General features: G+C 41.8%; 1 protein-coding gene across 1 annotated transcript in view; it reads right to left on the bottom strand.

The window, feature by feature from the left end:
• LOC143288371 (ATP-binding cassette sub-family C member 9-like) overlaps nucleotides 1–14,349 on the bottom strand; it is a 91,716-nt gene that overhangs the window by 65,984 nt on the left and 11,383 nt on the right. Inside the window, exons 3-7 of the mRNA XM_076596771.1 lie at nucleotides 10,949–11,122; nucleotides 8,422–8,622; nucleotides 6,093–6,272; nucleotides 4,241–4,297; nucleotides 801–1,010 (exon numbers count right to left, since the gene is read on the bottom strand). Of these exons, the coding sequence (XP_076452886.1) occupies nucleotides 801–1,010; nucleotides 4,241–4,297; nucleotides 6,093–6,272; nucleotides 8,422–8,622; nucleotides 10,949–11,122 (822 nt within the window). The remainder of the gene's footprint in view (nucleotides 1–800; nucleotides 1,011–4,240; nucleotides 4,298–6,092; nucleotides 6,273–8,421; nucleotides 8,623–10,948; nucleotides 11,123–14,349) is intronic.

A 14,349-nucleotide genomic window follows, 5' to 3' on the forward strand; every position in this document is an offset into this window, starting at 1 on the left:
AGCTGGAAACAACACACTCACCCACTCAGTGCTCGCTGTTTTTTCTTTTTTAGTTTTCTTCATTTTCCTCTCCACATTGATGTACTGATTGATGCATTTGTGTGCATGCATGTATTTGTGTTTGTATTTCTTTGTATCACAACAGATTACTCTGTGTGAAATTTGAGCTGCTCTCCCCAGGAAGAGCGTGTTGCTACACTACAGCACCACCCATCTTTTTTGTATTTTTTCCTGCATGCAGTTTCATTTGTTTTTCCTATCAAAGTGGATTTTTCTACAGAATTTTACCAGGAACAACCCTTTTGTTGCCATGGGTTCTTTTACGCGTGCTAAGTGCATGCTGCACACGGGACCTCAGTTTATCGTCTCATCCGAATGACTGTTTGGTGTCAGGATCGTGTGGATAACATTTGGATGTTCACTACATGGTTGAGGTGACTGTGTGCTGTGCACATGGAGAGGGGGTGAGGGGTGGGGGGTGCAGAGGTGGTTTTTTTTGTTTGTTTTTTTTTAGAAATCTGACTTGTGTATTTGATTTTCAACTTGTGAATATGATTCTCAAGTTAAACTTCCTTTTCAAAAATATGTTTCATTTATGTGATGTGCCTTGAGCATTTCTGCAATTCAACGAAAGGCACAAGAGAGTTAAACTATTATTATCATCATTTTGCTAAAATATTTTTTTGTTTATTTATTAAGTCCAACTATCACTACCATATATGAACAGACAACTAAAAAAAAAAAAAGAAAGAAAAAAAAAAAAAAAAAAAAAACCCCAACCAACCCATTAGATGGCTCACCCGTTTTGAAGAGCTGTTGCTGTTGGCGAACGATTCATGATTTTTGACGTCGTAGGCATAGTTGACGATGTGCTCAATGCAGATTGGGCCCACAAAGGCCAGCATGTCCCCAAGGAAGCGGTATAGACCCGCCAGCAGTAGAAGCTTCCAGAAGGCCTTCAGGTAGCTCTTGGTCAGTGACGGCTTGCCATTTTGCTGTGCCGCTTTGGCCTGTGAACAAACCATCATGTTCTATTTCAAGGGCTCGAAATACCCACTGGTCCTATTGTCTGGCACAACCAAACTTATTGGCAGACAAGTGGAAACCCCATCTCTCCAGCCGTCCTCTGGGAAAGCAATTGTTGACTGTGACGGTGGAAGGGTGACTGAGCAGTCAGCTTCACTGCAGATTAATCAGATTTCCGTCTTCCCCCTCCTTCACATTCAAACCTCCGACCCCCTCAATCCAGGTTTTGCTTTTCAGGCTGTGCTGCCTGTAGTTACTTCCGTTAACCATCTCTTTACTTACAGAGGGCAAGAAGAAATTGGAAGGGGAGAGTGGCGGGGAACAGATAAATCTTTTTATCGATTTGCCCCAAAGACAACTGAAATCCAACTGTGAATCTGTAGCAATGATTCTACTTGCAATTATAGCAAGCTTTGTTGGAAACCTTGTGGAATAGGCACTAGGTTGACTTGCAAGATTGACTGAGAGGAGCTGAAGCCATGCTGCAAATGGCAACTGGCCAATTAAATTTTTCAGCTCGGAGTTTGACCTCAATCTCAAAGCAGTGTATCTAACAATCAGTCAAACACCCCAAGTTTTAGCACATGGATCCGCAGTGGCACAGTGGGTTATAAGCTGATTTTAATGCTAATTACTCTAATTTAGATAGTCTTTATGCCTCCAAACTATAGCTAAATCCAACATGGGTGCTGGAAGGCATTCATACATAAGATGACTACAAAGGCCAGGTTTTTTGGGGGTTTTTTTTAATGTAAACGATAGTAAACATATGATCGCCTTCACAGAAACAGGTTCAAAGGGAGAGAGAGAACTCATTAAAAAAAATTATGGCTTTCGAGACACTGAAGACGACACTGTGACAAATGACACTGAAGGGATCTTTAAGAAATCAAAAACTGGGATGTCTAGAACAAAAAATGTGTATCTGTAACAACAACTCCCTCTCAAACACACACACACACACACACATTCATAAACATGCACACACATCTTTACGTACACGCACACACACATATACACACACTCCAACCCGACCCCCTCACCCTGCCAGTTACTCTCTAATAATTAGTTTTAATACAGCCAGAAAACTCCACAGTGAGTAAATCTGTCACAATTTTTTGACTCACTTGTGTAAACAAAGTAAGTCTATGTTTTAACCCGGTGTTCGGTTGTCTGTGTGTGTGTGTGTGTGTGTGTGTGTGTGTGTCCGTGTGTCTGTGTGTCCGTGGTAAACTTTAACACTGACATTTTCTCTGCAAATACTTTGTCAGTTGACACCAAATTTGGCATAAAAATAGGAAAAATTCAGTTCTTTCCAGTCATCTTGTTTAAAACAATATTGCACCTCTGGGATGGGCACAAAAAAATTAAAAAAGAAGCCTAATTATATGCAAACTGCATTTACTGTTATATTTATATTTTTTGTATTCTCTAAACTTGGCACTGACCTCTTATTCTGACACAACAACAAGAGGAGTCATTATTATCATTTTTAGTTCAAACAGGAACTTCTTTTGCTAAGCATGGAATTTTTATTTATTTTGCAAACATTTTGGGGCAGATAGTAAAAAAGGGAAATTACTCTGTAATTGATGCTAGGGGACTTAATTTATCACAAGTGAGTCTTGAAGGCCTTGCCTCTCTTGTCTTTTTTTGTCTTGTTCAAGTCAAGGTGATGACCAGGAGCTTTCACAAGCTATTGGCGTCGGTCAATGCAAAGAAAACTGTTTATCAACTCCGCATCTCACCCACCCACCCCCCGTCTGTACTGCCAACCTCCCGAATCCACTAAGAACGCATGTACCAGTGTGGCAGCCTATTCGTAGGCCCTGGTAGATTTTTACCCCAGGGTCAAATCTGGCTAGCCCAGATTAACGCCAAGGTTTGTGTAGACTAACCTGGAATGATCACTAGGTGTAAACTTCAACTAGTCTGAACTGACCCCCCGATCCCCCTGGTGCAATACAGTATAATACAATATATCTTTAATTGTGTATCCGCAGGCTTGTCACTCACATATGATACATCAGCCCACAGCACTAGTCCAACACACATACACAACACAACAAAAGGTTGGACCACAAGATCAAAAAGTAACACATGTAAAGCGAAGTACACATGACCAAATAATACAACACAGCTGCTGCATTTACCATGCACACACAACTAACCCCCCTCCTCCTCAACAAGCGCACACACACACACACACACACACACAATTTATAACAAGTAGTTGGATTTTACACCCCCTCTCCCTCCTTCCACCCCTCCCCCTTCCACCCCCATCATAATGTATATGGAGGTCATTCTCGGCTAGCTTGAAATGATCCTCAAGCATATAAATCTGGCCCAGTTAGAACCAATACTGGCTATCAAAGTTGAACTCCCCAACGTTTGCTTCCGTGAAGTTACAATGGAAAGGACTGAGGAGGGTGAGACTATCCCAGAATGACCCCCGCTTTCCTATTTCAATTATACCTTGATGCAAACCCACAAGAAGGAGGACATTTCCAACTACTGGGGTGGGGTCATTCAATTTCAAGGCAAGCCCAGAATGACTCCAGGTAAAACACAGCAGGGGTGTTTGGGGGGTAGTTTCAGGCTGTTACACCAGTGACAGGTTCACAAAGGATCTAAACATGTGTTTGCCGTTACATTACTGAAATAGAAAAAATTCAGAAGCCACAGGTTATGAACTCACTAGAAACATTTTAACCTTTTCTCATCCAGGTTCAAGATCTGTTCAAACAACATCTTTCCTGAGAGGTCTGACTGACAGCCAAGTGGTTAAAGTACTGGACATCTGTCCCAAGTCTGCAAGTCGCTGGTTCAGATCCCAGGAGATGCCTGGTTGGTTCAAAAATCCTTATGGGTGGAGACTAATGAATTCTCCAGTCTTTCAGGTCGACATACTGGCATCCTTGTTAATGTCTTCACTCCACTTTATGTGAGAGCGCATGCAGAAGTATGCTTGTTTAAAACTTTGTACTCCATGTCAGCATACTGAATTTCACACAGAGAAATCTGTCATTACAATACAATATAACATTTTGACAATTCAATACAACAAAATACAATACAATACCTTCTACTGTGTCCTACACACACAATCAATCCGTCAATACAAATGATAAAACAAAACAGGAAAGCAAAAGATTTTATATCAATCAAACTTTTTTACTCTCTATCTCTCCCTCTCTCTCTCAATTCTTACCTTCTCTGCCTCAAAAATCATCTGCATCTTCTTGTAGTGTTTGATGGCTCTCTCACTCTGAAACAAAAGACCAGAAAGTTCAGCTTCTTGTTGTAGATAAAACACAAATAGATTGTTGTTTTCAAATATCAACATTTCCTCATGGAGACAAAACAATCTGAATTTCACAGAAAATGTCATCCATACTAAAAGCTTTTTGTAAAAGACTCATGATTTAAAACGTCATCCATACCAAAAGCTTTTTGTACAAGACTCATGTTGTTGTTTTTTTCCTGCTATTCTATAACTGAGTTATCCAAAGGAAATGTTGTTCCAGTGCTTGATTCCATTTTATACGTATGACTAAGTCTTGATCTCCACATTCTTTACACTTGTATGAAAACTGAAGATTCACACTGCTCCTGCTATACAAATTACTCTGGTGACCTATCTATTGTCTGTTGGTGGTGGTGGTGTTTTTGGGGGTGTTTTTTTTTTTTCTTGTGTTTGCATTAGAAAGAAAATTTAGCTTCAAGGATGAATCAGGGAGAAAACAAAACAGTCTGGTGGTCTGTGTTGCTAATGTTTGTTGATTTTTTTTGCTTTTGCAATGAATGTTCTCTTCTTTCAAAAGATCACCGCATGTTTCTTTATCAACCACAATGAAAGGATAAAGGTTCAAAGCACTGAACAACGAAGACGAGCAATTATTCAGGCATCAAAAATGCATCCTTCCCCACATACATACACAAGCAAAGACTTTCAAAATACCTTTATTTACATGTACATACAAAAGCAGAAACACTGTTGCAGATGTCGATGTTTTAGTTAGACTGGACGTCACATGGTAATTTCAAAACTATGCTGTGAGCAGAAACTAAACTCCAAACATTTCATTTTTCTGAGGGGGGTGTGTGTGTGTGAGGGGGGTGGGGGGGGGGGTTCTGTACTTACAGGATATGTGTTTGGGGGGTGGAAGTCTATGGTGTGTGGTTTTTGTGCTTGAACTGTGCAAGTATTGGATGTACAGCGTATTGAATTGCATTACTCAAGATTATGAAAAATATATAATGATTAATTATTATTATCATTGTTATCATTATCATTTTCTACGTGATATGCTATCATCAATCTGTTGCTGACAACTCTACTGTCTTCAAGTCCATTTATTTTTATTGGAGCGTTCAGTTGGTTTTCCTGCACAAGATTCTGGGGCCACTTCCTCGTATCATTTTGTGTTGTAATCCATATTCGTCTTCTCCATAATGTGAGTACAGCAAGTATCTTTTTATTTTATTTTGTTGTTTGACATCATTTTAAAGCTGTTTAGAATGCATGTATCTGCTTAGGATATAGTCCAATTTTCCCACATGTATGTGTACATACATATGTGTGTGTGCAAGAGTGTATGAATGTATATGTGTGTGCATTAATCAGTCCAAGCAAACACTCATGTATATGAGCATGTAATCATGTGTGTGTGAATGTGCATTAAGCATAAATAAGTACCCATTCATGTAGGACACGCATTCATATACATTCACGTGAGTATATTTCATGCTGCTGATTAACATAAAGAATGCAATGATAATTTGTTATTCATTAAAAAAAAATACATAGTTATATACATCTTCATAAATGTGTACATAGTATATTAAATAGCTAAGGAAAAAATAAACAAAAACTTATGGTTGCTTTAACTAGCTCTCTGAAGATTTGTCGATATGGTCATACATAACTGTGTTTTCCACGTGAAATCAAATATTGAAAAATTCTTCAAAGGGGTTTAAAAATAGAAATAAATTTTAAAAAAAGGGGGAGGGGAAAAAGCAAACAAACAAAAAACACAACAACTAACGTCACATCTCCTCACCTTGGGAAGCTCCCCAAGGTCAGAGAGGGTCAGAGGTCGTTTGTAGCCAAGGACGAGGATGTCGGTGATCCACCAGTACAGGGCCTTGGACAGCAGGTTGACGTAGGACTGGATGTAGCGCGTCTTCTCCAAGTCCTTGGGCGCCTTCAGCCGACAGCTCCGCGAAAAGAAGGCATATTTCTGGAACATTCCCCACCACAACCGCGGCTTATCTAGGTGAACGAATGACAGTCTTGAAAGGAAAATATTCCCCCTCTGATTTGGGCTTTTGCCTTAGACTATGGACAAAAGCAGGACTTCGTTTCATTAATGGGAGCGTGAGAGGGAAAACAACTCTCTGAACTTCCAGTGAATGCACTGTTGAAAATTTGTTCAAAATTATGGCAAAGTGTGCTTTTCACACAGCTTGAACTGTAGCACTGACTGCTGCAATTTTTTTTTAACTGCTTGATCCAGGGAGCAGCATCTCATCAGATTTTGCCTGGTGAGAAATGTGTTAATAAATAATACAAAATGCTTAAAAATGTGACTCACAGGTGCAGACACAGACACAGGAGTCTCATTCCTGTCCTGACTAATTACTTATGTCAAAGTGTTGCTTTCAGCACACAGTCTATGTTCTCCATGTAAGAAAAATACAACAGATTAAAAAAAAAAAAATTTTTAAGTACTTATTTTAGGGCGGATGAGGAGGGAGAGAGAGATGGATGAGACTACAGCTGGACCTTTCTATTGAAAATGATAAACTAAAAAAAAGTATATATAAAAAAAAAGAAATATAAATGAATATGAAGAAATAGAGAAAGAAACTTTTCTTCTTCTTCTTCTTCTGCGTTCGTGGGCTGCAACTCCCACGTTCACACACCACAACCTCCCAACCCAACCCTCCAAACCCCATCCCCACCCCCTCCATACCCAACTCGCCCTGCTGTCACCTGCAACCTGAACAGGTGGAGTTCCACCCCCACACATACACCAATCCCACACTACAACTTAAAAATCCCTCCCCACCCCCACCCCCTCCACAACCACCCTCTAGCTTTCCAATCCCCCCCCACCCTCCACAACCCACCCACCAGTTTTCCAATCCCCACCACCCTCTCAACCCACACCACAACTTTCCAATCCCCCCACTCTCCGCACCCATACAACAGCTTTCCAATCCCCCCACCCTCCGCACCCACACCACAACTTTCCAATCCCCCCACCCTCCGCACCCATACCACAACTTTCCAATCCCCTAACTCCTCTGCACACACACCACAGCTTTCCAATCCCCCCACCCTCCGCACCCACACCACAACTTTCCAATCCCCTAACTCCTCTGCACACACACCACAGCTTTCCAATCCCCCCCCACCCTCCACACCCACACCACAGTTTTCCAATCCCCCCACCCTCTGCACCCACACCACAACTTTCCAATCCCCCCACCCTCCACACTCACACCACAACTTTCCAATCCCCCCCACCCTCCACACTCACACCACAACTTTCCAATCCCCACCACCACTCCGTACCCACACCGCAACTTTCCAATCCCCCCACCCTCCGCACCCACACCACAGCTTTCCAATCCCCCCACCCTCCGCACCCACACCGCACCTTTCCAATCCCCCCACCCTCCGCACCCACACCGCAACTTTCCAATCCCCCCACCCTCCGCACCCACACCGCAACTTTCCAATCCCCCACCCTCCACATCCATACCACAGCTTTCCAATCGCCCAACTCCTCTGCACACACACCACAATTTTCCAATCACCCCACCCTCCGCACCCACACCACAGCTTTCCAATCCCTCCACCCTCTGCACCCACACAACTTTCCAATCCCCCCCACCCTCTGCACCCACACCGCCACCTTCCAAATCCCTCCCACCCTCCGCACGCACACAACTTTCCAATCCCCCCCTACCGTCCGCACCCACACAACTTTCCAATCCCCCCACCATCCACACCCGCACCACAGTTTTCCAATCCCCCACACCCACACCACAACTTTCCAATCCCCCCACCCTCCACATCCACACCACAGTTTTCCAATCCCCCCACCCCCAACACTCCACACCCACACCACAACTTTCCAATCCCCCCACCCTCCGCACCCAGACCACAGTTTTCCAATCCCCCCACCCTCCGCACCCACACCACAGCTTTCCAATCCCCCCACCCTCCGCACCCACACCACAGTTTTCCAATCCCCCCACCCTCCGCACCCACATCGCACCCACACCACAACTTTCCAATCCCACCACCCTCCGCACCCATACCACAGCTTTCCAATCCCCCCACCCTCCACATCAACCGCCACCCCACCCCGCTCTCACCTGCAGCCTCAAGAGGTTGAGCTCCACCACCAGCAGAGCGACGTAGAGGCCGATGACGGCCCAGGCCATCCACATCTTGAGGTGCAGCCAGGAGATGTTGTTCTTGTACATGGAGAACACCTTGAGGAACTTGAGGCTGATGGCTGCCGGCCAGTAGATCAGCATGGCCAGCAGGAACTTGGGCGAGTTCCAGATCTCCACCTTTTATCACAATACACAGATTGAAATGAATAAGTAAACAAATAGAAACAATGATAATATGAAATAGAAGAAGAAAAAAAATCTAAATTAAAGATAAATAATACTAATAAAAAACAATAAGAAGAAGAAGAAAAAGAAGATTGATTTATCTCTGAAGATGACATAATTCTTTTGCGAACAGATCAGCATGGCCAGCATGAACCTGGGCAAATTCCAGATCTCCCCCTTTAAACATAATAACAATAATAACAACAACAACAGTAATAACGATAGTAATGATAACAGCAACAACAATATTAATAATAATAATAATAATAACAACAACAACAATAACAACAACACTAACACTAATAATAATAACAACAAAAATAACAAAATCACTAAGAAGAAGAATTTATTCTTTAAGATGACATCATTTTTTGCCAATAGATCAGCAAGGAACCTTGGCAAGTTCAAGACCTCCTCCACCTTGATCATATCATCATCATCATCGTCATCGTTTATTTTGAATGATGACTGAATCTTTAGCGTTCCCAATTTCAACAGAGAGAAATGCATCAAGAGAGCTATCAGTTTTTCAGCTGCACAAACTTGGAATTCACTGCCTTTTTCGCTCCGTTACAGTCCTCCACTCATATCCTTTAAAATCAAATCTTAAAAAATATTCCTTTTCAAGCAGCCCCTACATAATCAAGGCACTCTGTTCCTTATCTGTATTCTATGGATTGTTTCGTGCATGTGTGCGTGGGTGTGTGTGTGTGAGTGCATGTGTTTGTGTGTGTGTGTGTGTGTGTGTGTGTGTGTGTGATTCACAGTGATTCAGTGTCTGTGATGAAACGCAAATTGAAGTGGCATGGCCATGCTGATATCTCACGATCAGCAGGTCTTGCCAAGACAATCCTGCAAGGCAGAGCACAAGGAAGGAGAAGGAGAGGCAGACAGAAAAAGAAACGGGAGGGCAATATGTGTGTGTGTGTGTGAGTGCATGTGTTTGTGTTTGTGTTTGTTTGTGGTGTCCGACTGACATGTTACTGTAAAGCACTTTGAGAAGTGTGAAAGTGCTACATAATTTCAGTGTCTGTGAAGAAACGCAAATTGAAGTGGCATGGCCATGCTGATATCTCACGATCAGCAGGTCTTGCCAAGACAATCCTGCAAGGCAGAGCGCAAGGAAGGAGAAGGAGAGGCAGACAGAAAAAGAAACGGGAGGGTAATATCCTAGAACTGAGCGACACCTTGGGAGAGACGAGATACCGAGAGAAATGGAGTGAACTGGTTGCCAAGTCATCAGTGGTGCCTTGCGCTGCAGTTTCAGTCTTTGAAACTTGGGACAGAAGAAGATGATATATTTCAAGCTGAAGCCAGTTCTACGCACTATATAAATCCAGTGGTTGATTAAAATGAATCCAGTAAACACTTAAGATGACCCAATAACATATAAAAGAATCATGATACAAAGTCATAAAAAAAAGCATTATCTTTAGAGCCCCCTGACTATAAAAGTACAATATACAAGACCCATGGAGTAACAAATTTTTACCTTTTTTTTTTTTTTTAATGCAACAACTCATTCCAACGCATATAAAAAAAACAACAACTGAGTAAACAAGTAAAATAAGAAGAATCACAGTTAAAATCTGTCTGCATATCTGAAGAAGCACAGTTACTATTTACATGGAAGGGATTTATAAAAGGATGAAATACAGTAAAATCATATGATACAAGAGGTAGAATGTGTAAAAATTGGCAATCTTTCAACCATTTGAACCACACTACCAACCTCACCCTCACCCTCACCCTCCCACTCCACACACCCCCACCCCCACACTAGCATCTTTGTATTCAATTCTGCCACCAACAGGCAACCAGTGAAGCGTCCACATGGGAGCTGTAACACTCTTTTTTGTTTGAATTTTGGACGATGCACTATTCTGTATTTTCTGAAGCTTATATCAATATATGGTTTATCATTCAGGCCAGCTGGAAGATTTCCAACAATCTTGGTGAGACAAACTGAAAACAACAGTTGACCTGTTTGTTTGCAGCATCAATAGACAGAAATACCTTGTGGTATTGAGGTAAAATTGCACTGGCTTTAAGTGCTGCAGCCTTGGGGGCAAGCTGACTCTCGGGATCATACCAACACCCACTGTCCTAAAGCCCTCTTGGCCAAGAGAGTGAGGATGTAAACTGGGCAAGACACTCTCCACTATAATCAAATTATAGCCCAGATAGTCAGGACAGCATTTGCCTCCTTTGTGCTGTTCTGACGGTCATAGCTGGACATGACTATTATTCATACATTCATATAAACATACATACAAACCTTGTGGTAGTAGATTATGCCCACCAGCGCCCCCAGAAAGGCCAAGCACTGCGGGATGAAGGCATGGTAGTTGGTCGTGTCCGCATCGTTGGAGTCTGAGATGAAGCCCTCGGCGATTTCGATGATAAGCACGATGAGCAGCATGATGGTGAGGATCCAGCGGAAGTTGTGACCCTGGTGAAAAAAAAAAGAAAAAGATCTAACTTTAAAGATCCCACAGCCTTTGAGGCTACCAAGGGAAGTGAATTGGTATCCACTGTGTCTAGGGCTGGGCACTAGAAGGTTGAGCCCAATTCTCCCCTTCCTCCGTTTGAACCTTTGGCAACCGAAGTCAGGTACCCATTCACACCTTGATGGAGTGAGGAAAAATTGGGGTGAAGTGCCTTTTCCAAGCCAGGACGTCATTCATCAGTCTGCCTTTTCCAAGCCAGGACGTCATTCATCAGTCTGCCTTTTCCAAGCCAGGACGTCATTCATCAGTCTGCCTTTTCCAAGCCAGGACGTCATTCATCAGTCTGCCTTTTCCAAGCCAGGACGTCATTCATCAGTCTGCCTTTTCCAAGCCAGGACGTCATTCACCAGTCTGCCTTTTCCAAGCCAGGACGTCATTCATCAGTCTGCCTTTTCCAAGCCAGGACGTCATTCACCAGTCTGCCTTTTCCAAGCCAGGACGTCATTCACCAGTCTGCCTTTTCCAAGCCAGGACGTCATTCACCAGTCTGCCTTTTCCAAGCCAGGACATCATTCATCAGTCTGCCTTTTCCAAGCAAAGACATCATTCATCAGTCTGTATTTGGACTTCTCCCTCTTGGGTATAATATTTGTATTTGCATTTGTATTTCTTTCTTATCACAACAGATTTCTCTGTGTGAAATTTGGGTTGCTCTCCCCAGAGAGAGTGCGTCGCTACACTATAGCGCCACTCATTTTTTTGTATTTTTTCCTGCGTGCAGTTTGATTTGTTTTTCCTATCGAAGTGGATTTTTCTACAGAATTTTACCAGGAACAACCCTTTTGTTGCCGTGGGTTCTTTTACGTGCGCTAAGTGCATGCTGCACACGGGACCTCGGTTTATTGTCTCATCCGAATGACTAGCGTCCAGAACACCACTCAAGGTCTAGTGGAGGGGGAGAAAATATCGGCGGCTGAGCCGTGATTCGAACCAGCGCACTCAGATTCTCTCGCTTCCTAGGCGGACGCGTTACCTCTAGGCCATCACTCCAATATAATACCAGCTCACCAAATTCCAAGTTTAGCAACATCAATCATGTCATTGAAATGTGCACCAAAAGAGGGAAATGCAATCAAATTGATGCCTCACTGATCTCAGTCACCAAGGTTCAGCAGTCAATGGATAAAATTCAAACACCAATCTCAAAATATATTAGTTTAACATGACTTTTAAAAGAAGAAATTTTCCATGTATGGGTATTTGTATGCCTTGATAGACCTCCTTTTTACCAGTCTACTTCATGGTAGCCTTTAAGTCGCTGAATATTACTATGTGATCAAGCATGTGCAGTTTGGGGAAGTTCCACTCAGAGCAAAGTACATGACTTTGGATATTAGGGAACCACATAGGTAGATTAATATTACTGATTTTTAGCATTTGATTTGTTAATAAATAAACTCACCAGAGAATCATATAATTCAAGCATTTCTTTGACACGGGCATTTATTTTTGTCAATAAACTCTGCTTGCCACCTACTGTACTAAAGATTGTGTGAAGTGATTCTGTGTGTGTGTGAATGCGAGCACGCACACACATGATTGTGGAAAGTGATTCTGTGTGTGTGTGAATGCGAGCACGCACACACATGATTGTGGAAAGTGATTCTGTGTGTGTGTGAATGCAAGCACGCACACACACACACACACACACTGATGTATGTTTGTCTGTATGCATTTGTTTGTGTGAGTGGGGGTAGGCCAGTAGGTAATTTGCACTGGTTACTGACATTACTGAACTTATTGAAAAACAATTTTTTTGCAGATGGAAGAAGACATTCTAATGAAGGAATGATTAAGCACAGCATTCCATCACAATATATCATTGTTTGATGTTTTCTGCTCAGCTTTTTTTTCTTTTCTTTTTTTTTGAACACCCATGATGATATATTGCTTTACTAATTAAGCCTGGTACCAAGAACAAATAATGTTCATAGTTTCAATATAATTCACATGTAATGTAATTGTAACATTTTATTTCATGTAACAATACATAAACTAAAGCTGAAGGTGCCTAAAATGTAAACATATTTTTAATATCATATTCATGAACTGGAAAAAACATGGCAAACACAGTTTGCCCGAGTTGTTTATCCTACTAGTTCTCTGCAGATTACAGACACTTCACTTAGCTGCATATCAATAATACCTGCACTGGATTACAACCAAGGATTTAAAAAAAAAAAAAAAAGTGAGGGCTTAGGCTGGTTGGTGTGTGTGTTCTTAAAGTTGGTGTGTGTACATACATATATAAGTGAAATGTCTGTAATACATGTGTACTTAAAAAGTGCAAAAGAGCAAAAACAAAACTGTTGTTGGTACAAATACAATGGTTTTTTGGTTTTTTTTTAACAACAAATAAACTTTTCCCCTTTGATCAGCTGATACCCTCATTTCTAATTTCAAGCTGCAATTCCAACAGACACTGGTTGGAAATGCTTCTGTAGTTAGAACATGTCCAATTCCAAACTATTTTTTGGTTTGAATATTTATTATGATCATAAAGAATCTATAAGCAAGCTGGCACACAGCACACACACACACACACACACACACACACACACACATGCACTCACACACGCTCGCGCGCTCGCACACACACACATCATAATTTTTTAGACTACCAGTCACAACATAGGCAAAATCTTTATTCTGTTTCTTCTTTTTTTTTAACACACCATTTTCTTTTATCATGTGATTTTGAAACTAATAAAATCATATATGCTATCATTGTAGTTTGTTGATTATCTATCACTTGAAGAATCAAATAATATATTATTCATATATCGTACAAACATACATACATACATACTTATATTCTTACATATGGAGTAATGGCCTACAGGTAACACGTCTGCCTGGGAAGTGAGAGAATCTGAGCGCACTGGTTCAAATCACAGTACAGTCGCCAATATTTTCTCTCCTTCCACTAGACCTTGAGTGGTGGTCTGGACGCTAGTCATTTGGATGAGACGATAAATCAAAGTCCCATGTGCACTTAGCGCATGTAAAAGAACACACAGCAACAATAGGGATGTCCCTGGCAAAATTCTATAGAAAAATCAACTTTGATAGGAAAAGAAAAAAAAATGCACGCAGGAAAAAATACAAAATATGGGTGGCACTCTCAGTGTAGCAAACCACTCTCCCTGGGGAGAGCAGCCTGCATTTC

Source organism: Babylonia areolata, chromosome 12, assembly GCF_041734735.1.
Source record: "Babylonia areolata isolate BAREFJ2019XMU chromosome 12, ASM4173473v1, whole genome shotgun sequence".
Lineage (NCBI taxonomy): Eukaryota > Metazoa > Mollusca > Gastropoda > Neogastropoda > Buccinidae > Babylonia > Babylonia areolata.